Genomic DNA, 27,575 nt, shown 5'->3' on the forward strand with positions numbered 1-27,575 from the left:
CACACTGGGAAAAAGACGAGTGCAAAACTAGCCATTTGCTTGAAAATGAGTCTGAAAAATGGATGTTACTTGCTCCATCCGAGCACAGGGAACTTTTAAAAAGGCAGGGTAGTCTCAGAGTCTCCATTACTGTGGACAGACTCTAGGTCCTAGGAGCAGAAAGTATGGGATCGCTCGTGGGGCTCCTAACCGGTTCTATCCGGTCCTGTCCATCTCCGCACCAATCGGCCAGGCACACAGCGGGCCCTCAGTCTACGCGGACTGGCAGAGGAAGGAATGAGGAAACCAGCTGGGACTTTCTGGTGCGCTCCCTGCCGCGTCGGGCAGGCCCTGGGAGCTCAGGCCCGGAAAGGAAGCGAGCGCTGCGGGGGTCGCCTGCAAGTGCGGGAATTTCGAGCGCAACGCAGAGCCTCCACTTCATGGAGTTAGCATATTCACAAGAACCCACTACAAAGGCAGAGTCGTTGATATTGCCCAGCTGGCTAAGTAGGTGTGTGCTTGCTTTCATGCAGTTTTTGGGTGAGCAGGCTTGGGACCGGATACCGCGCCCGCACGGCCCGCCGCCCTCACCCCCGCTTGGGGTTAAAGAGGAAGCTTTAGTGTGTATTTGGCACGTAGGCACTGATTGAAAAACAACTTTAGACACTATTTATTGGACATAAAGCTCCACCTTCCCACGCAGCTCCTAGATGACATGTCTCCAGGCTGCGTGGGACACTGTCCGCATCTTACCAATGAGAGCCGGCGAGTCCTGCACAGCCAGGGCCTCGCGGGGTCTGGCCTTCGGAGAGAAGCAAGGAGACACAGATGTGAGTTTGCTTTGTCACCGCCCTCTGAGCGACTTGGGGCAAGTCACTTAGTCTCCAGACCTGGGATTTCTGGCCTAGCGCGGCAGGGAACGGAACCTGGGTGACACTCAGGGCAGCGGCGGCCGGGCCAGAGCAGACAGCGCCGCGCGCGCCTGGGAAGTTTGCCCCGAGCGCGGAGCCGGGATCCCGGAGCGCAGGGGCCGGGAGCTCCCTCTGCGGGAGCACGGCAGCGGCGCTCCTCCTTTCCCCTCCACGTCACGGGGGCCGCTCGGCGCTCTCCCACCCCCGGCCGAGGGAGAGCAACTCCCTAGCAGGGCGCGCCGCCGAAGTGGCGAAGGAGGAGGAAGCGGGAGGAAGCCGCCGCCGCAGAGGGACCGGGAGGCCGGAGCGCAGCTTGCGGTCCCCGCAGGGGCGGCTTCTGCAGCCTCGGAGACCTCGCGTTCGGGGCTGCGCCGCTCCCTTTCGTAAGTGGACTTGGCCCCGCAGGCCGGCGAGGGACGCCGGGGCCCGAGGTGTGGGGATGTCCCGCGGTGGCGGGTGCGGAGCTCCTGTCCCAGGTGCTGGGTGGCCGGGACGCTCAGACCTTCTCCTCGCGACTCTCGCTTCCCTGCTGGAGAAAACTTGGGCGCCGCGTGCCTCTAGGGGATGGGGGTGGGGTGGGCCGGAGAGTCGCCTCGGGACTGAGGGCTGAGCCGGGGCCTGGACCCCCGCCCACCGGCCTGCGGGTGACCCCAGGGGCTGGCGCAGGCACCCGGCAGGCGAAGGTGGACTCCGCTGTGCGCGGCAACTTCGGGGCCCTGCGCGGCGGCCGGACGCTGGAAAGTTCCCCGAAGCCAGCGCTGGGTAAGACCGTGGCAGGCTACGGGGGAGCCCGCACGTGTCCGCGCCCGGGCGTCCTGGAGACCCAGGTGCGGGTTGGCAGCCCGGGTTCCGGGGCGGAGAGGCCCGGGGTCGCCGGGCGCGTCCCAGGGTTTTCCCTGGGACTCCCCACAGCCGTGAAAGCGTGGCTGCGGGGAGGCGCCCTTTCCCGGCGGGGATCCCGCTGTGCGGGTCGCCGGGCGGAAGGCCACCTAGACCCACCCAGGTGAGGGGAGCCGACGGACGAGGTCCCAACGCCCGTTTTTCTGGACTCACCCTCCAGCTTCCCCTCAGCCTTGGACCTGCGGGGCCGGGCCACCCCGCCCAAGACCTGGGCGTCCCGGCCCCGGGGGGGCTAGAGGCGAGTGGGCGGGAGACGGAGGCGGCGCGTGTGGGAATGGGCTGCGTCCTCGGCTTTCCCTATAGGACGCGGTGAGTGTGGCGGGGGCGGGGTGTCTCCTAACAGTTTGGGCGTCAGAGGCCGCGGGTCTGGCCTCCCCGCCGCGGCCTCCGCAGGGACGATCTTCTGCACTTTCTAAGGTCAAGTGTGGGTGCGGCGGAGCTGGCCGGGAATCGTCCCCCTGCGAAGCGGCGGCGCCTCTCCCGGCGGGCTCGGAGCCTCCGGAGGTCGGAGTCAAGAGGTGTGGACTCTGGAGTCAGTTTACCAGCTTTACTTGGGCTGACGGTGCGAGTGGGCGGTATTGTTTTGTTAATTTAAGAACTGAGCTTTCCGACGGGGTAGGGGGGAGGTTTTCCGTGTGTTGTGGCTGGAGAGCTTGTGCGCTGCACCCTGGCCAGGCTCTCGGAGGGGCGGCGATAGCCTCAGGCACTTGTCCTCTCCTCTTCTCATCCTCGAAATTGAAAAGCAACAAACCAGAATATTAAGGGAGTTGGGGTAGATGATTTAAGTGTTCACGCGGTTTGGTAGGCATAGAAGTCGCCCCCTTTTGATCTTATGTGCAGAAACATGCCCTTACTGTGAAACCACCTACCGAATACACTCTAGAGCCGGTCCTTTTCGACAGTTTGTGGACCGTGTCTTGAGGAAGTAAAATCTTTAAAAGTAAGTGAAGCACTGCGGAGAGCAGTTTGTATGCTGCACTTTCTAAGGTCCGTTTCTCTGTGAAAAATGACCAATTAAGAGGCTGTCGAATCATAATGAACTTGGATTTGCAGAAAAGCAATAGCCACAGCGGAAGAACCAGGTTGTGCGCCCCTGAATGTTTCTGGGAAAGACTGCGAAGTGGTTCCTGTGGGAGTGAAGGAGAAGTGTCCCTCTAGGTTTTCACTTGAACTCGGTCCTTTGAGAGGCAAATATTGCCTCTTGCTGAAGTTACTTGCTAAATGCCATATAGTCTGCGGAGAGATAGTGTATAGGGGTGAATGGCATAATTGGGCAATTAGTCAAAGTTGCCACTTGGTGGCACAATGCTAAGTGTCCTCAGGGTAGACAGGCAAGAAACAGTTATGAAACTAACTTTGCATGAACTTGGTCATGGGGGCAGACAGAGACCGTACAGAGAGTACCCAGTTTCTGCTCTCCCTCCCATGAAAGTCACCAACTAGTGGGGCTGCTAGTGCTGGGACCGTGGCTGGGGACCTGGGGCTGACTATATAGCACACAGTCTGGAAGTAAAACTAGGTCAGCTTCAAAGGATTTCCTTCTTAGGCTGGAAGCAGGAAGAAGGCAGTAAGATTATGAAATGCCAGGATGAAAAGTCATTTCATCCACCCAGGTTTATTGAGCACTTACTGTGTGCCAGGTCTTATTGGGTGCTGTGGGAACACAGACTGCTGGGGTGAGGGCAAGAGGCCTTCTTGGGGAGATTTAAGGTGGAACCTGAAGGATGAATAGGAGCTGCGTAAACTAAGTAGAGGGAGGAGGAGGAGAAAAGGGGGAGTATGCCCCCTCAAGGGTATGCCCCAAGACAGAGGAGGAGAGAACAGGCATTGTTCCAGGCCCAGCAGGACCCGAGGGGAGTATGGCACCAGGTACCAGGACTAGACGATGCCAGGTCTCTGGGTCATTTTGTGGAATTGATCCTCAGGACTCTTTCACATCTGAAAGTATATTGGTGAGATTTAAATTCAGAACAAAACGAAGCTCCAGGGGCTGTGTGGAAAATGGACTTGCGGAGCCCTTCAAGTTGTCAGGGCTGGCTGAGGGCTGTGAGGGGCCTGGTGGTCCAGGTGGAGCAGTGGCCGTGGGGATGACACCAGTGGGTGGACTCAAGGTGGACCCCGGAGTGCCCTGGTGATGAGTTCTGTGTAGGGTGTGAGAGTCCAGAGTGACTCCCGCTGACCTGGGGCTTGAGCACGTGGGGGGATGGCGCTGCCATCTACGGAGGAGGGAGCAGTGGGGGGGGCAGATTGGGGGAGGAAAGACAAGTTTGGTTTTGTGGGGTCTGAGCTGCTGTCCAGGCTCCTGAGTAGAAATACTTACAATATTTTGCCATGCATAATGCACACGTTCGTGCCCAAATTTTTGAGGGAAAAATAAGGATGCTCATGATACATGGGTAGCACTGACTCTGTGTCTGTATAAATGTCTTTACTTCTTTCATTTATTTAATTAAAGTGTAGCTCTAGAAAGCAATTATGATCTCCACGTGCAAAATAATACCCTGGAATATGATTGTCATATTGTTTCTAAACAGGGTTTTGTTTCTAAATATAAGTAAATAAAAATTGAATAAAAAATTGAAACGAAAGATTCTTTTTCTTGAAAGTTTGGGCCAACAACGTGGGTGCACATTATACATGGGAGCATCTTATACACTGCAAAATACAGTAATAAGTATCTGGATAGATCAGGCCCAAGATTACCCTCTGGTGAGCTGGGGGGTCACCAGTATTGGGCTGTTACTTTAATGCTGAGGTGGGTTGGGGGAGGAGTGTGGATCTGGCAAAGAGCCCCTGTCTTCATGGGGAGAAGTGGGAGGAAAACCAGGGTGGTTTTCCGCTGAAGCTGTGAGAGGGAGTGAGCAACGCCTGGTGTGTTCCTGTGTGCACAGGGGGCTGAGGTGGGGGGGGGCGCTCTTACTTCCCTGGAAGCTACTCCTTGAATGAGAGGTGGGACAGAGGGCTGGCTTTTTTAAGATGAGAGAGCCTGCTGATCTGTGAATGGAATGAATGAATGGGAAGGAGTGGGTGAACATACAGGATATCGCAGCCCCTCCCACTCCTGAAGTATTAGGTAAAAATCTGATCGTGCTGGCATTTTGATACCAAACTCATGTAACAAACTATCAATATCTTACTAAAACAGTCTTTTGAAATGTGAAGTTTTACTTCGTAGATATGCAAAGTGAATGATTAGGAGAAGCAGAGATGGAAATCAGAGAGCAGTCCTGTGGTGTGACTGAGAGAGGCCCCTGGAGTGACACTGCTATGGCCCTGGCTGTGGCCCTGCCACTGGCTAGCTTATGACCTTGCACAAGTTTTCTGCACTTTCTGTCTTGGTTTCCTGGTCTCTTAAATGGCACCACATCTAAGAGGTACCTGCTGTGTGGTGCCTTCATGAGGGCTCTGGTAAGGAGTGCATGTGCGCACCATGAGTGCCTCGTGTGTGCGTGCATCCTGTTGCACAGTGCGTGTGTGTGTGCACTGTGCCTGGAACCCAGTGAGCACCCAGTGAGCCTCAGCACTGGTGGGTTTATTGTGATGATTCGTTTCTATCACTTCCAGATGTAGAATCTGAGACCTAGAGAATTTCGAGAACCTGCCCAAGCCCATAAGAGCCAAACAGTGGCAAAGCCAAAGCCAGGACCCCATTTGTCCAACTCACGCATGGAGGTGTCTTCTACTTGTCATGTCAACAAGTGTCAGGTGCTGGGTGCTGTGTAAAATTAACTGTAGTGAAAGGATCTGGTGGCGCTTGCCAGAGTGCAGAGAAGCAAAGCAGACATCAGTGTTGAGGCATACAGACTTTTCCTAAGCAATTTAGAGATGTATGTTTTGTATTAATTTGCATTGCTTTGCATGTCATTTTATATGCATTTCCATCTGCTGGTAATTTTCCTAAAGTCTGAAGCTTCAAATACATAAGATCAAATAAAATTAATCAGGAATTAAATGCAGCTGCTTCACAACCTAATGGGCCCCTGGGCACGTGGGCTTAGTGTGGGTGTTGGCGAAAGGACTGGATCAATATTTACTATTATAGAAGATGTGGGCAGCCAGATACCATTCGATAAAAGCAGGTCACATCCTAATGTGTAATGAAGCTTGTTCTGCTGAACATAATAGAAAAATACAGGAAAAGTGAAAAAAGACCAAAGAGAAACTGTTATATAAAATGCCAGAAAATGAAGCAACAGCAGAAACAGAAGTCTGCTTTATGAAGCTGAACTAATAAGAAATACTAAGGGTCAAAAAGCAAAGGTAGAACTTTCAAGCATAAACTTAAATGCCAATGTGTGGGTTTTAAAAGCAATAAATTGTTCCTAAATTGGACTTACTGGGAAATAGGCCATTGAGTCTTGGTAAAAACTTGGAATATATATTCCAAGTTTTTGGAACTCTAATTTTTTTTCTTAGAGCAGTGGTTCTCAGTGTGGTCCCTGGGCCAGATGCATCAGCCTCCTCTGGGAACTTATTATGGTAATTTGCACCCGTGAAAAGCAGATTCGGAAACCACCAGATATGCTGAATCAGGACCTCTTGGCCCAGCAACCTGTGTTTCAATATTTGGAGTCAGCTTTGGTTCCTCTAATTTTCACTTCTTTGGTCTTCACCTTTCATTTCCTTCTTGTGGTCACTAGCTTCTCACTGTGCTGCTTCACTTCATCAGTCAGTATCCTTGCAGAAGGTGGTACCCAGACACAAACCCATCCCCTCCTCCGTCCCAAGGTCTAAACTGGTAGAAGGTGCTTTCTAAGATCCCTTTAGGCTCTGATGTGCCACAGCTCTGTGGTTCTCACAGCATAAGATTGATTTGTTTTGAGTTTGGTTTTGCTGCCTTAAAAAAAAAATCTGGCCGTCTTCTATCAAACAGTGACACTTCCAAACATACAGTCAGCCAAAACACCGAGCTATTCTGTACAGATGTTCCTGTTAAACCACGTTTCTCCATCTGGTACAAGGGCAGTTAATTTCTTGGGCCTACGTGTTAGTCTTTGTCTCTGTTAAATTCCATCTTACTAGGTCCAAGTCTGTCCAGATCTGTTTGGGTTCTATTTCTGTCCTTTTTTCATAGAAACCTTTATGTCCTCTGCCTGTTTGGCTGCTGATGTCCTGGACTGAGGAATTAATGATATGAGTATTTTTATCAGAAGCCTTCCCCACAGTTAATGAAGCTTGAGAACTTGACATCTTTTGCAGTCCTTGTGGGCCTCACGTCGGAGCTGGGTCGTCACGCCCGTTGTGGTTCGCGTGAAAACGACCGCTGTTTTGCAGTACTCCCTTGCCCCGCTCCTCCCTCGGGGGGCGCTGTTTTCTAACTCCATCCTCCCCGCGTCTCTCACCGCGGCCTCTACAGCGTGTAACCAGGAGCTGTTGGTGATGATCGCTTGCCCCTCCCCCTTAGGTTTATACCGCCAGGTGACACAATTCAGAAGTTTCAAAATCATAGGAAATAAAAATCGGGTCTCCTCATTCCTCTGCTTCACTGCACGTGCCCCTCCCTCAAGCTCCAGAATGCAACAGCTATGCGATCAAGTCCATATTTAGCCAAGAGTGAAGTTATTTAATTTTTTATTGTAAAATTTTGCTCATACATGATTCTTTTTTATTTTTAGAATTTTGTAAATTAAACTTATTGGGGTAGCATGAGTTATAATAACATCCATGTATTGCATTGCGTGCTCACCATCCAGAGTTTAGTCTCCTTCGCTCACCATATATATTTGACCTTCTTTGCTTTCTTCACCCTACCCCTCCCCCCCCGCCCCTCTCCCCTCTGGTAACCATCATGTTGTTAACTGTGTCTGTGACACAGTTTTGTGTGTTCATTTGTTGTATTCTGTTTTATATCCCACATCTGAGTGAAATCATATGGTTCTCATCTGTTTCTGTCTGCCTTATTTTATTTACTAAATGTGATACTCTCAAGATGTATCCATGTTGTTGCAAATGGAAATTTTCATTATTTTTTATGGCTGAGTAATATTCCATTGTCTCTATGAACCACCTCTCCTTTTTTTCAGTCATCCGCTGGAGGACACTTAGGCTGTTTCCAAGTCTTGGATATTGTGAACAACGCTGCAGTGAATATGGGGAAGCATATAGCTTTGGGAATAAGGGTTTCCAGTTTTTTAGGTAGATACCCAGAAGAGGGATTGCTGGGTCACATGGTAGTTCTATTCTTAATTTTTTGAGGAACCTCCATGCTGTTTTCCATAGTGTCTGTACCAGTTTACATTCCCACCAGCAGTGTACAAGGTTCTTTTTTCTCCACATCCTGACCACTACTTGTTATTTCCTGTCTTACTGATAGTAGCTACTCTAACAGGTGTGAAGTAGTATCTCATTGTGGTTTCGATTTGCATTTACCTTATAGCTAATGAGGCTGAGCATCTTTTCACATGTCTGGTGGCGATCTGTCATACATGATTCTTAAAGGAGTACAATTAAATGATGTAATTATACCAGGAAGAAAAAAGTTTGAAAAGGCAGAAGCAAAACAACTTTATGGCAAGAATGCATTTGGCCAGGGTTGCCAGAGCATGAAGTGCCTGGAATTCTACACTGTTATTTATGATCCTTATCTAACCCTACTCAAACCCTCTCCTTCCTCCCTTCCCCTGCTTTGAAAGACCAGCCTGAAACCAAACTGCAAAAATCTCCAAAACATCCAAGACTGCTTTCTTCCTCCAAGATGCTACTGAACCTCTTACGATGTGATGTGATGTTCTCCCTTAGCGCAGCAAGTGAGAAAGTAGGTGCCTGGTGCTAATGGAGCTCTTTGTAATCTCGAGTAAACATCCATGAATACTCGGTACTTCTAGCTCTTCATTTGCTTTCATTCTTCCTTGGTCGCCTTTCGTTGTTTTCTAATCTAGTTAAGGGGAAAGTAGGAAACATTGTCCCCTTGGAGCAGGGCTTCCTGTGCCCAGACAGGACAGTCGGCCTCTCTGCTCTTGGATAGGTTGGATGTGTTTCCAGAGGCTCCACATACCCTGGCATTTCCCCTGGTCATCTAGAGATCCTGGTAGCCCATGACAGAGCTGCTCGCCTGGACTACAGCGGAGAGTGGGCCAGAAGGAACAGTCTCCGCGAGGCTCCTGGCTTGCCCAGGTTTCTCTTCCTTCTTCTGCTCCTCTGTGTCGCCAAGGCATATCTGGAATATTTGCACTGCCGTGTCCTTTCTCTGCATCCCCACATTCCACCTGGATGCAGTAAGGAGAGGCTGTGCCTGCCAGCCAATCTCTCCCACCAGGTTCTCTCTTCCTTTGGCCTTTCCGGCAGCCACACTGCCCCCCACTGAGGCAGGCAGAGGCAGACAGATCCAGTGTCAGATGGGTCAGGAGCGAGGAGTGGGACGGCACGCCAGGCAGACACACTTGGCTGTAAAGACTGATCGCGACAAAACAGTGGCAGAAGGATGTGGAGGCGGTGGAGCTGGAGGAAGGGATGGGGAACCACGGGAGAGATCCTAGGAAAGAGGGAACATAAAGTCAACACTATGGCAGGAAAATCCCCGAGTAAAAGGAAACATTTCCAAGTGCTAGCTCGTGACTTGCCTTTTCTCAGAAACTATCTCTACAATAAAATTTAAATGTAACGAAATGACGGGGATTTCTTGAGATGGTGTCCAGGTTGCGCAGGACCTCGCTGTGCCTTTCTGCATCCCCAGGCAACCCAGGTTCTTGCTGTGTGTCCCCGGGATCCAGTGTCAAGTCTGCCTGGCACCCGCAGGCACTCAGTACACGTTTGCTGGGCAGGGGGGGTTATGTACTGAACGGGGATGGAAGTAGGATATGTGAGAATAAAGCATATATACACGTGTCATATGTTTGTGTGTGTGAGGGACATACACCCAAAAGAAGTGAGAGCAGGGGCGAGGACAGATATTGTATATCCATGTATCCATGTCCATAGAATTATGCACAACAGCCAAAAGATGGGAACGATCAGGGCATGTCCATGGACAGACAGATGAACAAAATGCTGTGTATACTTACAACAGAATACTATTCGGCCTTAAAAGGAAGAAAATGAATGAAACTTGAAGACACTGTGTTAGGTCAAATAAGCCAGTCACGAAAAGACAAGCCTTGTCTGATTCCTCCTGTATGAGGTTCCTACAGCGGCCAAATTCAGGTAGTGAGAACACAGAAGGGAGGTTGCGGGGGGAGGGAGGGGGAGGGGGGAGTCGGTGTGCGGGGCCCTGCGTGTCAGTGGGGGAGGAAGAAAAGTTCTGGGGGTGGGTGGTAGTAAAGGCTGCAAAACAGTATGAATGTACTGACTGCCACTGAACTGCACACATAAAAATGGTTAAAGTTGTACATTTTTATGTTATACATGTGATATGTTCTACCACAATACAATTCTAGAAACATGTTTTTATGATCATCGCCTAATTCATAATTATGGACAAGAAAAGAAAAGTTATTTCTATAACAAAGAAGGTAAGCAGCTAATGCAAAGTGTATATTCCAGAGAGAGGACAGCAGTGATTCCACACTCAAAAAGATGTTTAAAACTGTGCTGTTGAACCCTGGCTGGTGTGGCTTAGTGGATTGAGTGCCACCCTGGGAACCAAAGTGTCGTGGGTTGGATTCCCAGTCAGGCCCATGCCTGGGTTGCAGGCCAGGTCCTCAGTAGGGAGTGAAGGAGAGGCAACCACACTTTAATTTTTCTCTCCCTCTCTTCTCCTCTCTCTAAAATTAAATAAATAAAATCTTTTTAAAAAAACTGCAAACAGACAAACAAAAACTTCCATTTTTGAAAAATTTAAAACCTACAGAAAAAGCTGTAAGAATATTGACCTTGAGAAAGAATATTGACCTTGAGTTCAATGACGCTTCTGCATGTCCTGCCCGGTGAGACCCTGTGGTGGCCTCTGGGAGGTGGTCTCTGGGTGCAGAAGCTGGTGTTGATGATGAAGTCCAGTCCCTGACTGCAGACCAGCCCCCCGCTCTGTGACACCCCGAGCTCCTTCTCTGGCTGTGGCTGTCTAAGTGCTTTCCGCCCCTCACCATCATGCGGCCTGTGTGCCAGCCCGCTCCGCCTGCCAGAACGCACCGTGCCGGAGCTCTGCCATCTCAGAATCCATGTGAGTCAGCGCCCTGGGCCCTCTTTCACACAGAGGAGGAGGCAGAGGCTCAAGAGATTAGCGACAGCTCTTGTGTGCGATGGGGACTTAAATTCAAAGCCATCGGCTTTAAATTACAAACCCGTTCTGTCTAACAAAGTTAGAGGAGGGCAAGGTGGAGGAGGCCAGCGTGTGGCAGGGAGGAGAGGAATGGAGGCAGGCAGGCAGGCAGGCAGGGGAGGAATGAAGGAGTGACTCACAACTATTCTATGTGGCTCACCCTGTGAGTTGTTCTGATATCTTTTTCTTGATATGTAACAAGCTTGTTACAACAAGCTCTCAGGGAGGCTGCTCATCTGTAACGTGACTTTCAGACATTACGTGGCCTACCCCCAGCTTATGGCCAGAACCAGATGAAAGGGGGTGGGGGCTGCTGTGAGCTGAGCTGTGCGTACCTGAGGCAGGCCGCACAGTTGATGCCAATGTTGGAGTTAATTTGGTAAATCTTGGAGTCTGCTGTCCTTCAGATGTTTACCTAAAGCCTCTATAAGCTCCTAAATACAGAGGGATGAGACATTAAGCATCATCTGAAACATAATTTTGAGCTTAGCTATATATGGAATCTTACTGTTGTATAAGAAAGATAGTTAAGCCTGGCTTAAATTTAAGCTTAATTGTGCATGTATGTTCTAAGTATTACTCTTTCTCAATGGTCATCTTTCAAAATATATCTTTGCAATGTGGCTTAAATACATAAGGGCCTTATTTTTCTCATATGACGAGAATGCAGAGTGGGCATTTGCTGCTGGTGGTTCAGTGGTTTGAGGGTTTGGGGCCTGCGATCTCCTATGTTCTCTTGACCTGTTCTTCATGGTCCCAAGGTGGCTGCTGCAATGCTGGCCATCACGTCGGAGTCTAGACAGAAAGGTGGACAAAGAGAAAAATGTAACAAAGTGGCATACTTATCTCCAAATCAGGTTCCTTAAAAGAACTTTCCCAGGTAATGACATTATATTTCATGGACAGATGTTTTATAATGCCTCCATTATAAAGGGCTGGGAATGCCTCCATTGGAATGCCTCCAGCCTCCATTATAAAGGGAAAGGGCTTTCAGAGGGGCCCATTTCTGCTACCAACAATGGAGGGGTTCTCTTACTAAAGAATAGAGGAAGGATGGATGTTGGAAGGTGACTGGCCGTTGCTACCACAGCCATATGTAAAACCTTTCCCTGCCAGGTCTGTTCCTGAATTCCACCCCGCGGCCCCCCGCCCCACCCCCTCGCCATCTGTCCAGCACAGCACCATGCCGTCCTAAAGACTGTGGCATTATCATGCATGTGCCAGTCTGAGGGGCCTGGTTTTTACTTTTGTGTCCTATGCCCTCGGCATATGTTTGCATAGATGTAAACATATAGTTGTATTTTAACTAAATAATCTTTTCACTTTTTAATTCCATTAACCTAAAATAAAACCTCCATGTTGAGACCTACCAGTGTAAGTAAAACCATTGCTAGAATGCATCCTTGTAGGAGATGCCAACTGGAGAGCTTCCTGGAGTCATGTGTAGAATTGACTTTTGGCAAGACAGTTGACAAGAAATCACTGCTTTTGAAATTCCTATTTCAGCAGAATTTTCCTGAGCACTGCAGATATTTTTCCCACTCATTTAACTTAATTTTAAGTTCCTGGATCTTCACTTTATTGTATCTATATGCACAGGAGCTTTCAGGACAATGTAAACATTTTAAACCAAAAAATACAGGTCTTTCCTAAATGATGGCATCGTGCCAGGGTTGCCAGCCTCGAATGTTGTAGCGGAAGTGCAGAAGCACACTGACGTCTCCAGCCCAGCTCCCCACCACGCTGGCAGAACGCAGCAAACAGGGGAACTGTCCTGCTGACTTAGAACTGAGTGTGTCAAATCCATTCACGAGAGTGTGGCCTGGCCTCACGCCACTTCTGCTGTGATCCACAGCTGCTGCCTTCGTGATGCAGTCACGGGCGAGAGATTCTGTTTCAAATGCCCAGGGGGAAATCAGAGTTACCATGCCTCTGTAGCTCTATGTAACCTTTGAGGGATTAATTGTGGCAGTATAAAGTACGGACTTAGCCATATTTGTCCTCACATTGCTGCAGAATCCTCAGTACCATTTGTTACGTGGCCCTTAGGAATAACTTGGCTGAACAGGGATGCTAGAATGGGTCATTGCAGTTTTGCACTATGTGGAAAATTGCCTCTAAGGACACTGGATGTAGGGAAGTTTGTAGCTCCTACAATGCATAGGGTTACAAGCTATTCAGCGGACTATAAGTCTGCACAAAACTAGTTGCATTGCTCTTCTTGGATGTCTTTAAAAGAATTGTTTGACTATTAATCTTTCATAAGCTATTGAGCAGACTTGGGGAGAAAAAACTTTGAAGTTTAACCAGAAAAACTATCTTCCTGTCTTTGAAAATCCAAAACAGGTGTATGTCTCCAGGAACAATATATGCAACAGACATTAACAAGGAAGAATGTTGTCAAATAGTGAAAACGAATAGCACATCAGAAAGAAGGGAACAATCCAGGCACTATTTCAGCAAAATAAAACTAAACTGCAACGTATTGACTCCCAGTTTTCCCAAGAAATCATCTCTCTCACAGAGGTCCTAGTACCCCAAATCTGCATACCAAAGTTGTTTGGTTTCTTTCGCCCCATAGACTGGGTCATAGGACTTCACAACAGCATTGTGGGATAGGAAAACCATTTCCCATTTAACACATGGGAAATAAAGACTCGCCCAAGATTAATGACTTGCCAGGGTCAGTTGAGGAATTTTTGATGGCAGAGCCCAGACTAGAACTTGGGTCATCTGACTTAGTCGCACTGAGCAACTACCCTGTGCCTGGTAGGCAGGTACGTGGGGCTGGGGTAGAGCGTGAATAAGGGCTGTCCAAGTAGCAGAGGAACTGCCACTGTGGGGAGTGCTTTGGAGCAAACAAGGCCTTTGGTAGTCGAGAGATTTGAGAAGAGTGGTCAGCAAGGACCCCAGGAAAGATTTTTTTCCCTTCATTGAGGGATGTGGAGGGGCCAGACCGAGGGGGCGATGGCCTCAACATGGGGACAGCAGTGCAAAGGTCCTGAGACAAGAAAGAGACTGGTGTTCTAGGAAATTTCAGAAGGCTGGTGTTCTTAGAGTGCAGTGAGCAGAATAACACAGAGCTGGAGAGGAGGGCAGGCACAGGAACTGGCAGGGCCTCGTGGCCATGGAAAGAAGTCCTGATTTTATTCTAAGTGCAATGAAACCCCAGTGGAGGGTTTTAAGTGGAGGGAGTTGCACTAGCGAGGGGGGGTGGTAATCTGATTTATGTTTAAAAGGTCCTTTTGGCTACCGTACAAAGAATGGATTAGACAGAAGCAAAGGAAGCTAGTGAGGAGGTTATTTCATGTGCGGGTAAGAGCTGATGCTGGCTTGGAGTAGAGGGGCTCCTTTTGGAGTAGAAAGGGTGGGTGGATTCAGAATACATTCTACTACTGCCAAGAGATTGGAGAGGCCTCCTCACATCGTGGTTATAAGTGCAGGCTCTAAAGTCAGGCCATAATTGAAAATCCTGCCTCCTTCACATACTATCCTCAGTGACTCAATTTCCTAATCCAAAAAAATGAGAATAATGATAGCACCTTTTTCCTAGGTTTATTGAATAGAGAAAATAAGATAATGCAAAATCATTCTGGTGCTTGGTATAAACCATTAGGAGGGGACAGGTATGTGTCCAGTGACTTGGGCAGGATGAAGATTTGTGTTGACTTTGGCCAGAACCATCTAAGGGGAGGGGGCAGTGGAGCCAGGGCAGACAGAGTGCCACCATGAGGGGCCTGGATGCGGGGAGTAGAAGCCCCCTGCCCCATGGTCCAACCCCTGCAGGGGAGGCAGTTGGATATACAAACATGTGTGCAGTGGGGAAAACATCCCAAGAATAGAACACTGTTAAATCCTGGCTCAGCCTGCCTCCTTGTTCAGAGGAGGAGGAATTTGGATTCAGTCACCGTTAAAATCCTTGTCCATTTTAAATTTTTGGATTTATGGATTAATTAAGCTTTGGCAGAGAAGGCTCTGAAACATAAACTCTAGTATTTAAATGTTTTCTTCCTATAGAAAAGCATGTTGAGCCCTGGCTGGTGTGGCTCAACGGATTGAGCACCGGCCTGCAAACCAAAGGGTCTCTGGTTTGATTCCCAGTCAGGGCACATGCCTGGGTTTCAGGGCAGATCCCCAGTTGGGCATGTGGGAGGCAACCACACATTGATGTTCTCTCACTCTCTTTCTCCTTCCCTTCCCCTCTCTCTAAAAATAAATACAATCTTAAAAAAGAAAAGTATGTTGACCTCTGCTTGAAATCATTTACCTGGTAACAACTTCAAGACCCAGTTCAGAATAGGACTGTTCACAGTACTTTGTGAAGTGAAAGAAACATGAGATGGTGCTACGTAGTGAGACTCTTTGTTAAAAAGCAAGCCAGCAAAAGGCACGCAGAGACCGGTCTGGACGGACCCGCCGTCCGCAGGATGGCGTTCTCCTGGGTGGTGGTTTGCTGGGGAGCTTTGTTTTCCTTTTTACACTTTGCTGACTTTCTGACTTTTTTTAACTTAATGAAAGTATTTACTTTTATAAGTAGAGAATGACAAACATTTTCCTTTTTAAATCTATCCCCTCTTATTATTTAAAGACTGCTTGTTCCCAGCTTGTGTCATCTTGCTGACCCTGACGCGCCGTTCTTGTTGTGTCTGCTGGCTGTTCCTGCTCACAGTCCGAGAACTGTTTGCCCTTGCCACCTCTCCTGTACATCTGGGCCAGGAGCCTGCCCTCCGGCTCCTTTGGAGACTTTGCTTGGGCTGCTGGTGGGTGAGGAAATTCGCCTCAGCTGAGTACATCCTCCTGCTTGCTAGCAGTCGTACTCCAGAATTTTCTCTGGGTTCAGTGATGAGCACGTCATCAAAGAGAATCAAAGGCTTTATTGAAATCAAGGAGCTACATACAGTAGAAGGACCGTAGCCTATTCAACTAGATGAGGGTTTTTTTTTTTTAAGATTTTATTTATTTATTTTTAGAGAGGGAAGGGAGGGAGAAAGAGAGAGAGAGAATCATCAATGTGCAGTTGCTGGGGGTCATGGCCTGCAACCCAGGCATGTGCCCTGACTGGGAATCGAACCTGTGACACTTTGGTTCCCAGCCCACGCTCAATCCACTGAGCTATGCCAGCCAGGGCCGAGCATTTGTTTTTTTTTTAATGAGCTCATCTTTATATTAGTGTTCTTCAGTAATGATTCTTCTTTGCAAAACTTTAGCGAGAAAATGTTGACACTTCTAAATCAATAAACTCTTCAAATGCTGTTTTTCACACTGACATATAATGATATAAAGGTTAAGAAGGAAAGGTGGCCCACAAGGAAATAGTCTCCACACAGAGAGCAACTTCACCCAGAAAGTTTTCTAAAATAGTTAGCAATTCTCAGAGAGCGCCAGTTGCGTCACTGGTCACTGCAAAAACAAGTGAGTCCATATGCAAGGAAGCAGTGACGGGATGTGAGAGGAGGCAGGGATGACGAATGCCTTAGGATGAGCTTTCCTTTCCTTTAGTGGCTGCCCTCGGCTGGAGGATTGCCTCAGCTCTGCCCTAGCACTGGGTTGGCCTGCGGCTGACTGCCAGAGGGTGTTCCTCACCCAGCATTCCTCCAGGCTGACTGACCGTGTAAATAAAAGCCCCTAAATGGGGTGGAAGGGCTCAGGACCTCAAACCTGGTTTGCCATTCATTTCCATTCCAGCTTCGGGACAGTTAGATAAGGCAGAGTAATGAGAAATTTTAGTCAAGGGCCAAAACTGTTGTGGGAAATATATTTTTTCTTTAGATTCCAAGAGACAGTATTGGCTAAAGGGTCAAGAGCACATCTCTGGAGCAAACCCTTCGGTTTCAAGTTCTGACTAAAACACTTTATAGCGCCATAGCCTTGGACAATTTCTCAATCCCACTGAGCCTCAGTTTCCTGTCTTGTAAGAAGATTAAAGGTGGTGCCTGCCTTGCTGATTGGTTGAGGGGGTTGAGTCCTTCAATTCCAAGTATTTAGAACAGTGTCTCGAGTCTCCACTCTGAATTGAAGAGTTCTCCATTATAATAATAGTATTATTAGATTAATAAGGAACATTACATGGAGGCATTCAGGCATTATTAATTCTAAAATATTGAATTTATATTGAGACTTTCGGGGAGAATAGAAAGTATGTTGAAAAATAAGACAATAAGCCAAAAATCTGGGCAAGATCTTTAAAAAAAAGGGGGGGATAGTAGTACCTACACTTGAGGGTGGAAGTGATGGGGGTGAGGACAATAATGACAATGTGCACGAAGCCACAGCTGGCATTTACCAGGTGTCCATGATGGACCTCGCATGCTTCACCTCGTTTAGCCTCAAACTGCCTTAGGTAGTTACTGTTGGGAACGTCCTATTACCAACGAGGATTCAGAGGTGTGGAGAAGTTGAGGAACTTGTCCAGGGTCCCGGGGATCGCCATTCCTGAGCTGGGTGCAGGGGCCTCCCTGGAGCTGAAGCTCCAGTGTTTGCAGGAACCCGTGTGGCTTCCTCCTTTCCTACCCAGCCCCCGAGTGAGCTCTTAGCTCTCTGAAACTTTCTCCTTCCTTAAAACATTTCCATCTCCCACTTTGGTCAGAAAAGTAAAAGTTATTTCCTTAACATTGTTTGCATAAAATTATCTAGTGGATTTTTTCATAAACACACACCCACACAAAATCAGCACATCCCCCATGCCTTGGAGTCAGGCAAGCACAGGAAAGAAAAAGCCTGTTCGCGTGTGCTGAGCATCTTCGTGGGGTGACCCTCAAAGACAGGGTCATAGACAGGGTCTCCTGAGCCCTCACAGCAGCTGGGGGTAGGGGTTCTAATCCCCATTCTGAGATGGAAAAAAAACAGGCTTCAGAGGTTAGTTTGATCAATCTCACAGTTACCAAGTGTTTCTCCAGGGGACAAGCCCAGGTCTGGCATCCTGAAGCCCATACAACTTCTTTCCTTCCTCTCCCCCAAGCCCCCCCCCCCCAACCCCGCCACCTGTGGTGGTTATGGGAAAGAATTGCAGGCATGCAGGGAGGCAACAGGAGAAGGAGGGACTGGGGAGCACTGAGGCCACCTAATCTGCAAATACAGCCCATGGGTCTCTTGGAAAAGACATTTGGTACTTTTCTCCCACTCTCCTTCCTCCCATTCTTGATTTATCATGCCCTGCCTTCCCTGGGAAGGGAAGCATGCTCTCTGTTGATATGCCTGGACTTTGAAATTGCTGACTTAAGGAGGGTTCACTGAGGAGCTGCTAATGGCTGTGGCCATTTGGCCCTGAATGCAATTATAACCACTTAGCCGGGTGTACGGATGTGTGTCTGTTATTTCCTTTAAGGCTGTAAACAGCACCTGGTAGGGTTGGGGAAAAGGCTTCATTCAACGTCCTGTCAGGTGTTTATTGAATTATCGAAATAGACCCCATTTCAGCTGAGCTCTAGTGATCAGACCTTGCCATTATTTCCTTCTCGTTCTGCCATCATTGCTAGGTTCCTGGACCCACGTGGGGACAAACGCTACAGCAGGTCAGGCTTTCTTCTCTGTCTGGGCAGGTGTACGGAGGAATACCCTTCTCCTGTGGATGGGAAATTATTGGTAATGTGATAATAAGACTACCTCAGGGCAGCAAAACACCTGCCTGCTTCCCATTACCCAGCCTTTGGTCCATCATAACGGAGCCTTTAAGAGGGAAAGAGCCCAGATGGAGTGTTTGCAGAAGGTGGCTTTACTGCCCTGGTCTCCTAGGAACCTCGGGGCTAGCCTCAGACCAGCCCACTCTAGTCAGAGCTGGGTCAGGCCTCAGGAGTTCCTTTCCTGTCTCCAAACCTGGCGCCCTGGGGTTTCCTCAGGCCTGGGCTGTGGGTGGCAGGGAAGGGAGGCAGTGCTACAACAGGCAGGTGGCTGCACTCAGCTCCCCTCTGCCCCCCGCAGCTCCTGGCCCCTGAAGCTGCTGCTGGGTATTCTTTAAGCAGGTCTCAGGCCCTGCTGGGTGGGGGGGTGGGCAGGCAGTGGTGTCCCAAAGCAGAGCCCCATTGGGTCTCTAACCTACTGCAGGCTTCAGAGCCCGGGATGACCTGCTGACTTCTCCCCAGAGGGAAGGGGTCGGAAACCCCTTTCAGGATTTGACAAAAGCTCACCCTGTACTGGAAGCTCTTCTAACCCGGGGAAAGGAATGCTTGTTCCATGAAAGGAATTTCTGTGCAGGGGCTTTGCTTTGACTCGGGACAGAGTGGCCTGTTAGGGCTGCTTCTTTCCCCTAATGTCAAAGGTTAGCTCACAGACAGACAAGGTGTCCCCTTTAAAGACACCTGGGTGGAAGAAGGATCAAAAGCCAGGTGCCTGGGCTGTCCAACTCCCTTGCCGTCTTCTTTTAAAATGAACTTTCCCATCCCAAGCTGATGAAGCTCAGACATGGGACCCAGAGTGACTTCTCACAGCGTGACTGCCATCTCTCCCTTCCCAGGGCCCTGTGACCTTCCCTGTCTGGGCAGGCAGCCACGGTCTCCCAGCCCCACTCAGAGCCGCCAGGCGCCAGGTGGGAGTCAGAAGTGTGTGCTCCAGGCAGCCTGTTCTCAGGAAGGTGCAAGGGAAGCGTGGGTGCAGAGGAGGCCCCGGGAGAGGGTGATGGAACCAGGAGCCAGCCTTTGCCTTTTTACATAAGTGTGAAGGTGATAATTAAATGGTACATCGTAAATGACATGACAGCTCTAGGAGACACTGTAAACCTCTTTAGAAATGTGAGATCTTCTCATTTTATCACTGTGCTATCAGGGAAACTATTCACTGATGCTCACTGAGATTCCATGGGCCAACAGAGTAAGAAAAGAAAAAGCAAAAATTCACTTTGGGTAAAATTCATTCTAATTTTATCCATTTATGCAAGTTGCTTCCAATTTATGCCTAATTAGCTTGAATTAGGGCAATGACAAGACTGATTGATTTGGGATTAATAAATCTTCTGAGTTTATTTTATCACAACCCCTAATTTCTAAATGTGTGCTCAGGTTTCTGGGGCTATAGTTTGTGTCTCCTTGGTCATTGAGAGCCAATCTTCTCACACTTTCCAACAACTGGCAGCACCTTTGGCCTTAAGACTGAGCGGACAGAACCCTGTTCAGGAGGAGCCAGAGGCTGAGGCCTGCCAAAGGGCTCAGCCCTGAGCCCAAGTGGGATTCCCTCCGCCTGGGTTCCCATTCAGCAAAGATGTTGTCTGGACCTAGTGGCAGGCACGAAGAAGAAAGCATGGATCTGAGGCGTGTTTGTGAGGTGGTTTGTTGATGTGGGTATAGGGACAATGGAAGGGTTGGATGACCCTTGAGTCTCCAGCTTGGGTCATCGAGTGGATGGGCTCACTATAAGCTGAGCCAGAAGACACAGGAGAGGTGGGGAAGTCAGGTTCGGCTCTGGACTCACTGACGTTGAGCGCCCATGAGACCTCTGATGGACACGTCCGTCAGGCAGTCGGATGTTCACTTGGGAAGCTCGGGCAAGAGGTGAGGGTTAGAGGTGAAGCGGTTGATGACATGTACATGGAAGGTGGAGCCCAAAGACCCAGGAACAGTGTGATGAAAAGAGCAGTGAGCTGACAGCAGGACCCGGGGAGACCCACAGGGGAGACGCTGGGATGTGGCCGGAGAGGACACGGGTTCTGCGGGACAGCTCGCTGTCCATAAGGAGTCCTTGAGGGGAGAGTGATTCAGGTGAAGGCGAATGAGTGTGTGTTCTTCCCAGCAGAGCTGTACAATCTTGCAAAATAAATCCGGTTCAAAAAGTTCATGCTAAGTCTAAGGAAACGGGCACAAGTTTACACTCTCATTTAAGTTTTATTGGGGTGTGTTAGGAAATTGCATATGGGCCCCTCAGACCTCCCCAGTTTTCAGCATTTGGACTTCCTTGGCCAGCCCTAGGAGCTCAGCCAGTGCTCCTGTCCCTCAAACCTTGGGGTGGTGCTCCCTGGATCCCTGCCTCCTGCTGCTCCCAAAGTAAGCACATCTATGCCCTCCCCCTTATTAGGCTGCTGTTACCTAATAAAGTAATATAATCATTGTTTAAGTTCCAGTAGCTCAAAAGGCTATTCAGTGATAAGTAAATCCCCCTCCTACCCAGGCCTCTAATCCTCAGTCTTCCCCCACCCCACATTGCACAGAACTCCCGTTTCCAGTGTCGAGTCTCTACGGTATCCCACAGGAAATTCTGACCCGTGGGCCAGATTCAGCCAGTTTTCTGTTTTTGTAAATAAAGTTTTATTGAAACACAGCCATGCTCACTCACTCACACACTGTCTGCTTTCCCACTACAGCAGCAGAGTTGAGTTGTTGTGACAGAGAAAGGAAAGCTTTGTCAGTGTGTCCTGTGTGCAGACACCCGTGTGTGTAGTGGTGTTTTGTTTTTGTTTTTGTTTTCTTTTTGACGCACATGAGCACCCTACACACAGTTCTGCATTTTGCTCATTTCCAGTTCACAATGTCTCATGGAACTTGTTCCACATGGGCATATCAAGATTTGTCCCAGAATTTTTCACCCAGCGTGGGTGTAATTAATCCACCCCTGTTGAAGGACATTTTAGTGCTTTTTAGTCTTCAGTCTGAACGAGTAACACTCCCAGGAGCCTTCTCATGCACACGCCTCCCTCGCACACCTGAGCTCTCCCGGGCAGGCACATGTAAGACCGGGAGACCGTGCCTGACTGCCCCCTGGTGGTTTTTCTCCCCCACCCTCCATGAGAGTCGTGTTCTCACCACAAGGGCTACATTGCTAAACCCTGTGAGGAAATGGAGGCTAACAAAGTAAAAAAAAATGTGTAGGATTATCAAATTTGTATGATCTTTACAAAATTTTACATTCTCTGATACCTGCTATAGATCCTTTGGGTGTCTTCCCACTGCTCTTATTTCTGAAGGTAGTCTTAGTCTCTATAGGCTGCTGCAACAAAATACCACAGGCAGAGTGGCTTGTGAACAACAGAAATGTATTTCTCCCAGTTCTGGAGGCTGCGAGTCCCAGATCAGATAACGGGGCTCTGGGGAAGGCCCTCTGCCAGGTGCAGACTGCACACCTCTTGATCTGTCCTCGCTGGGCGGGAGGGACGAGGGAGCTATCTGCGCTCTCTCCTCAGGAAGGCACTGATCCCATTCATGGGGGCTCCACCCTCAGGCCCTAATCACCTTTGTGACCCAAAGACCCCACCTCCAAATACCATCACATTTAGGAATTAAACAAACACATTTTGGAGGGGATACACTCAGTCCATAGCAGCAGTGGGATGCACTGGGTTTTCCCCATCTGGCTTCAGACATCGACCAAGTCAGGATCTGAAGGTAGATTTCAGATGGGTATTTCTTTCAGTCTCAGGTGGGCCATCTGCATCTCCAGAGATCTCTTAGCGACATCCACTTCTCCAGACCTGCGCACAAACCACAGTACTCTCTCCCCAAATGTGCTAAGCAGACAATATAAAATTACATAGAACCTATTTTTTTGTAGTTTACATTATTTTCCATTCTATTTGGTAAGCAACCTCTCTCAAAATTAGAAGGTAACAGAATACCACAAAACACCACCATTTAGTTTCATTTCCTTTTTTCTGGATTCTCTAAGGGCGAGAACTTTGTTTCATTCATCCGTGGGCCCAGCATTCTGCCAGCACGGGGTAGGTATCCAGTGGACTTTGGTTGAACTGAACTAATTTCAACTGAGTTATTCCTTTTGCCTCTTACAGAATGAAGATATTCAGATGTTGCTTTAAATACCCGCTACAGCAGAAAGTTTTCATCCTGTGTTTAACCCTGTGGCTGCTCTCCTTGTTGAAGCTTCTAAATGTAGGAAAACTCCTCTTCCCTCAGAGAGGCATTTATTTGGTCGAATACGCCCTAAGCACCTCCCCTTTTGTGAGGAACAGATACACCCACGTTAAGGATGAAGTCCAGCACGAAGTCAGCTGTTCGGGTGTCTACGAGCAGGAGCCTTTGGAAATTGGCAAGACCCTGGAAATAAGAAGAAGAGACATCATCGACTTGGATGATGAAGATGTTGTGGCAATGACCAGCGACTGTGACATTTATCAGACCCTAAGAAGGTACCGTCAAAAGCTTGTTTCAAGAGAGGAGAAAGGCTTCCCAATAGCCTATTCTTTGGTTGTTCACAAAGATGCAATTATGGTTGAAAGGCTGATCCACACTATATACAACCAGCACAATATTTACTGCATCCATTATGACCTGAAGTCACCTGACACCTTCAAAGTTGCCATGAACAATTTAGCTAAGTGCTTCTCCAATATTTTCATTGCTTCTAAACTAGAGACTGTGCAATATGCCCACATTTCCAGACTCCAAGCTGATTTAAATTGTTTGTCAGACCTTCTCCAGTCTTCAGTTCAATGGAAATATGTTATCAACCTGTGTGGGCAAGATTTTCCTTTGAAGTCAAACTTTGAATTAGTGTCAGAGCTGAAGAAACTCAATGGAGCGAATATGTTAGAGACAGTGAAACCCACTAACAGTAAAATGGAAAGATTCACTTATCACCATGAACTCAGACAGGTGCCTTATGAGTATGTGAAGCTACCAGTCAGGACAAACATCTCCAAAGAAGCACCCCCTCATAACATTGAGATATTTGTTGGTAGCGCTTATTTTGTTTTAAGTCGAGCATTTGTTAAATATATTTTCAACAGCTCCCTTGTTAAAGACTTTTTTGCCTGGTCTGAAGACACATACTCACCTGATGAGCATTTTTGGGCTACCTTAGTTCGGGTCCCAGGAATACCTGGGGAGATTTCTCGGTCCACCCAGGATGTGTCTGACCTACAGAGTAAGACTCGCCTTGTCAAGTGGAATTATCATGAAGGCCTCTTCTATCCCAGTTGTACGGGCTCTCACCTCCGAAGTGTGTGTATCTTTGGGGCAGCTGAATTAAGGTGGCTTATCAAAGATGGACATTGGTTTGCTAATAAATTTGATTCTAAGGTGGACCCTGTCTTGATTAAATGCTTGGCAGAAAAACTTGAAGAACAACAGAGAGAGTGGATCACTTTGTCTTCAACAAAGCTATTTATGGGTAAAAATCCCACAGTCACAACATGATAAAGTCACGAAGGAAACAAGGTGGAGTTAATATGGAGTTGCAGACTCTGCCGTGTCCTGGACCAGCTGAGCTTAACCTTCTCATCGTTTGAAAGGTATCTGAGATTCCATGCACAAGGGAACGTGACTTAGCCTTTGGTGACGATTAGCCTGCAGTGGGTTGAGTACTTTTGTTTGTTTCTGCCTGTAATCTCACTGAGCTAAATCAGCGATCTTAAACAGTCATCAGATATTTATTGAGCCCCTACTGTATGTCGGGTACTTTTCTAGAAATAGGCAGTGATTAAATCCAAGTTTTAATGAGTCACACAATGCCCTCAGGGGACTGTGTCTTGCCCTGCTCATTCAGCAACCTTAATATCTTGAGTTCTCCACGGAACCATCAGGATCCTGCTGAGGAAGTTTGGGAGTGTGTGGTAATCACCCCATAAACCACCCATTTCAGAACAACAGTGCAGTACAGCGACCAGCATTCCACTTGCCTTGCAATTCAACCCACTCGACTTTGTCTAACCAGTAGAATATTAGAAGGAAAGACTTCACTACCTCAGAAAGAGCTCAAAGAATTTTCCAGTTTCCTGCTTTCCAAAGCAGAAGTTACCTTTGGGCGCCTCACCCATTCAGCTCAGGTTCAGGGGACTCTGCAGGTGTGGCGGTCACAGTGTCCGAATCTCAGGGAGGCAGTGGGGGTAAGTAGGGGGGTCTGGACACACGGTGCCTGAGGAGGAACAAAGGGATTTATATGACTGTGGCATCATGTTACACAGTGGTGTCGTGATGGCCTCCTTTTTAATTCAGCTGTTTCTTTAAAGCACATTTACTGATTAAAAATGAGAACTGATTAATATTCAAGGTGTTATATTCCAGAACATTGAACCCGAGTCATCCCCTTCATAGATGATCATTATGTGTAAGTTTCCCAAAATGAAATTATGCTACTTCCACAGTAATCCATCCAGGGTGAGACTCCCTGGAAGACTGAAGTATTCACCTACTTTTTAAAACCTCTGTGACCTAAATGTCTGTGAAGTGGACTTTGCTTGTTTTAGAGTTTGTGATACCAGCTGCCAAGTGGCGCTGATGTCTCCCTTTCTTGTCTTCAACTCGTTTTTCTTGCTTCCTTTTTCCTGCTCCCTTCACATTATTTTATTCTTCAGAAAGCGACGATTACCAAGTCCTTCTTCTTAAAAATAAGGAACTGTTGGGTAGAGCTGAGTCCTGCAGAAATCCTTCCCGGGCATCACTGTGTGTGGCTGTGCCCGGCTGTGGCTTTGGTCCGCAGGAGCCCACGTCCCAGGCCTTCGGACTGAGCACGTGGCTGCCTAGCCCGGTTTCTTCACAAGTTGTGTGTGTGTGTGTGTGTGTGTGCGCGCGTGCAAGAATCACGTGAATGGTGTATGAAGTGTTTTTAAAACAGGGACAAACTATTGAAATGTCAGAGGACAGTCTTACAAAGAGGCTAAGGTCGATCCAGCGCCATTGTGAGACTTCACCATTTACCTTTTCTGAAAAACCTTTGAAACATAAAAAGAAACCACAATTGCAGGAGCAACTTCTGTAACCAAATCTAAGTACGAAGAAACTCCAGTCACCACCCCGGGGTTGTTCCTAAACCAACGGGACTGGCAAGTTGGTCCCGTGGTGCAGACTAGGAAGAAGGGTGGGTGGAAGCGCTTTTCCTGCCCTGCAGACTCGAGCGCACTGGGTCCTGCCGAATTCGGGGGTTTCACGCCTTTGGCCATCAGAGTACATGCAGATGCTGAAAAATAGATGTCCGCCTCGTGATCCAGTGTGTTGCCTCTGATGGGGAATGATTCAATTCCTTGTTTATTGAGAAGTTCGCCAGTTCTTAATCCGTCTAAGTCTGTGTTCAAATGACACAGGGAGCTGTGAAGAGATGGCAGCGCCTTCTCTTCCCACCCACAGACACATTCTCGGAGTCAGTGCCCGACCCTGCAGGGGGCTGGTCAGAACAGCCCTTGCCCGGGAATCCTGCAGAATCCCTGCACGCCTTCCTACCCAATCCTTCCCTAAAACCTTTTGGCATGACTCCCTCTGGTCTGGAGAATGTTCTGCTGTCTGTATTTTATAATTATTCTTTGGATAGTATTTATAGAATCTACACTCTAAGTTATTTGGTGATGAGACCAGGACCTTGGAGTTTCTAAACTGTATGAGATGATACTAATAACAAAAGAGCTACAAAATTATACATATTATGCGAACAAACTACTGTAATGTAATAAAAAAATACCATGTTGCTGCTGTTCTTAATGTTTTGGTTATTTTAAGTGAAATATTTATATAAGTGTTCAAATTTGTAGAGTTAAATCTGAAGATGTCTCTTGCCTTCCAGAATGTGACTATTTTAGATGTATCTATGAAATGACAATCTTCTTTGGGAATGTAAGGTGTATGTACCGATGCATGTTACAGCTGTTTTTGTTGTGGTTGATGACAATAGAATGAGCGTTTTGATTTTGTAAAACATTTTTATCAACTGATCTCTGTCTCCCACTGTGTGTATGTTACCATTTTCAAAAGATATTTCTCATTATGTGAGTTTTAAATAGATCGATATTACATTTTATATTTGCTGCTACCAGATGTTAATTCTCCAGTATTGTAAAATAAATTGTGTTCCAAAAACCAACCCCCAGGAATTTATGATGCAGAGAACAAATAGAATCTGAGAAAAAGTCACGGTCAGTGATCTGGGTAAATTTATTTTACTTTTTTATTGTTGTTGCTGCTGTTGTTTCTTATAGAACAATAAAGGAAATTTAAACAGAAACACTTTGTATTCATAATTCTAACATCCTGACAAACACATTATAGCTCTTTGAATGCTCTTTGAATCTTACCCATGTCCACATCCCTTTTTTTGCCTCTCTTCCCACTGCCTATATGTTCGCAATCACTTTCCTGTGTTGCTCTGTGATCTTTATGGCTATCTGCCAGTCATACAGTAATTCACCCTGATTTTTAAGCTACTGTTTTTTTGTTTTTTTGTCATAAATAACAACGCTGTCAACAGTTTTATACATAAAGCTGCTTCTGTTCTTGAATCAATTCCTTATGATGCATTTTCAAGATTACAATCCTTTTCAGGGATTACAATCCTGAAAAGAATGCAATTTTTATTTTATCTTATTTTTTACTGATTGCTTTTCATATATGTTACAAATCATGCACCCGAGGAATTATATAGGACACTTGGTATAAATCAACCACAGCCTCAACCTATGGGAAATTAATTGTATTTATTTATTCTGATAAATGGCTGTTCTGCTTCTCAAGGTGAGAAAGACCTTTGCCTAAAGTAAGAATGTAGCCATACTTCTAACAGATCAAAGAATGTGTTTAATGTATGGTTACTGTAGAGCTCTTTCAGAATAATATGCTCAAAAGTGTAACTTTGATCACTGACTCCATTCCAGGAAGGATCTAAAAGTTGCTAGTTTCTACTAGTATCCATTCTCCATGGCTTTTGTGTTTTTATTCTGGGCAACAATATAACCA

General features: G+C 47.6%; 1 protein-coding gene across 3 annotated transcripts; it reads left to right on the forward strand.

Annotated features, from left to right (window-relative positions):
• The first annotated feature begins 378 nt into the window (after nt 1-378).
• On the forward strand, nt 379-26,847 carry GCNT4 (glucosaminyl (N-acetyl) transferase 4). Of its 3 annotated transcripts, XM_045848411.1 has the most exons (3): nt 1,094-1,273; nt 2,208-2,308; nt 22,688-26,847. In XM_045848411.1, the coding sequence occupies exon 3, from the start codon at nt 22,689-22,691 to the stop codon at nt 24,051-24,053; it is 1,365 nt and encodes a 454-aa protein (XP_045704367.1). In that variant the 5' UTR covers nt 1,094-1,273; nt 2,208-2,308; nt 22,688; the 3' UTR covers nt 24,054-26,847. The 3 variants fall into 3 exon arrangements, with proteins under 3 accessions (XP_045704368.1, XP_045704367.1, XP_045704366.1); XM_045848412.1 differs by lacking the exons at nt 1,094-1,273; nt 2,208-2,308 and adding an exon at nt 379-809; XM_045848410.1 differs by lacking the exon at nt 2,208-2,308.
• The last annotated feature ends 728 nt before the right edge of the window (nt 26,848-27,575 follow it).

The sequence above is a fragment of the Phyllostomus hastatus genome, unplaced genomic scaffold (assembly GCF_019186645.2).
Source record: "Phyllostomus hastatus isolate PE091 unplaced genomic scaffold, TTU_PhHast_1.1 phas_contig_58, whole genome shotgun sequence".
In the NCBI taxonomy this organism is placed as follows: domain Eukaryota; kingdom Metazoa; phylum Chordata; class Mammalia; order Chiroptera; family Phyllostomidae; genus Phyllostomus; species Phyllostomus hastatus.

What these genes read in the sequence shown, in the direction of transcription:
- GCNT4 (XM_045848412.1), top strand. Translation starts at nt 22,689, where the DNA reads ATGAAGATATTCAGATGTTGCTTTAAATACCCGCTACAGCAGAAAGTT.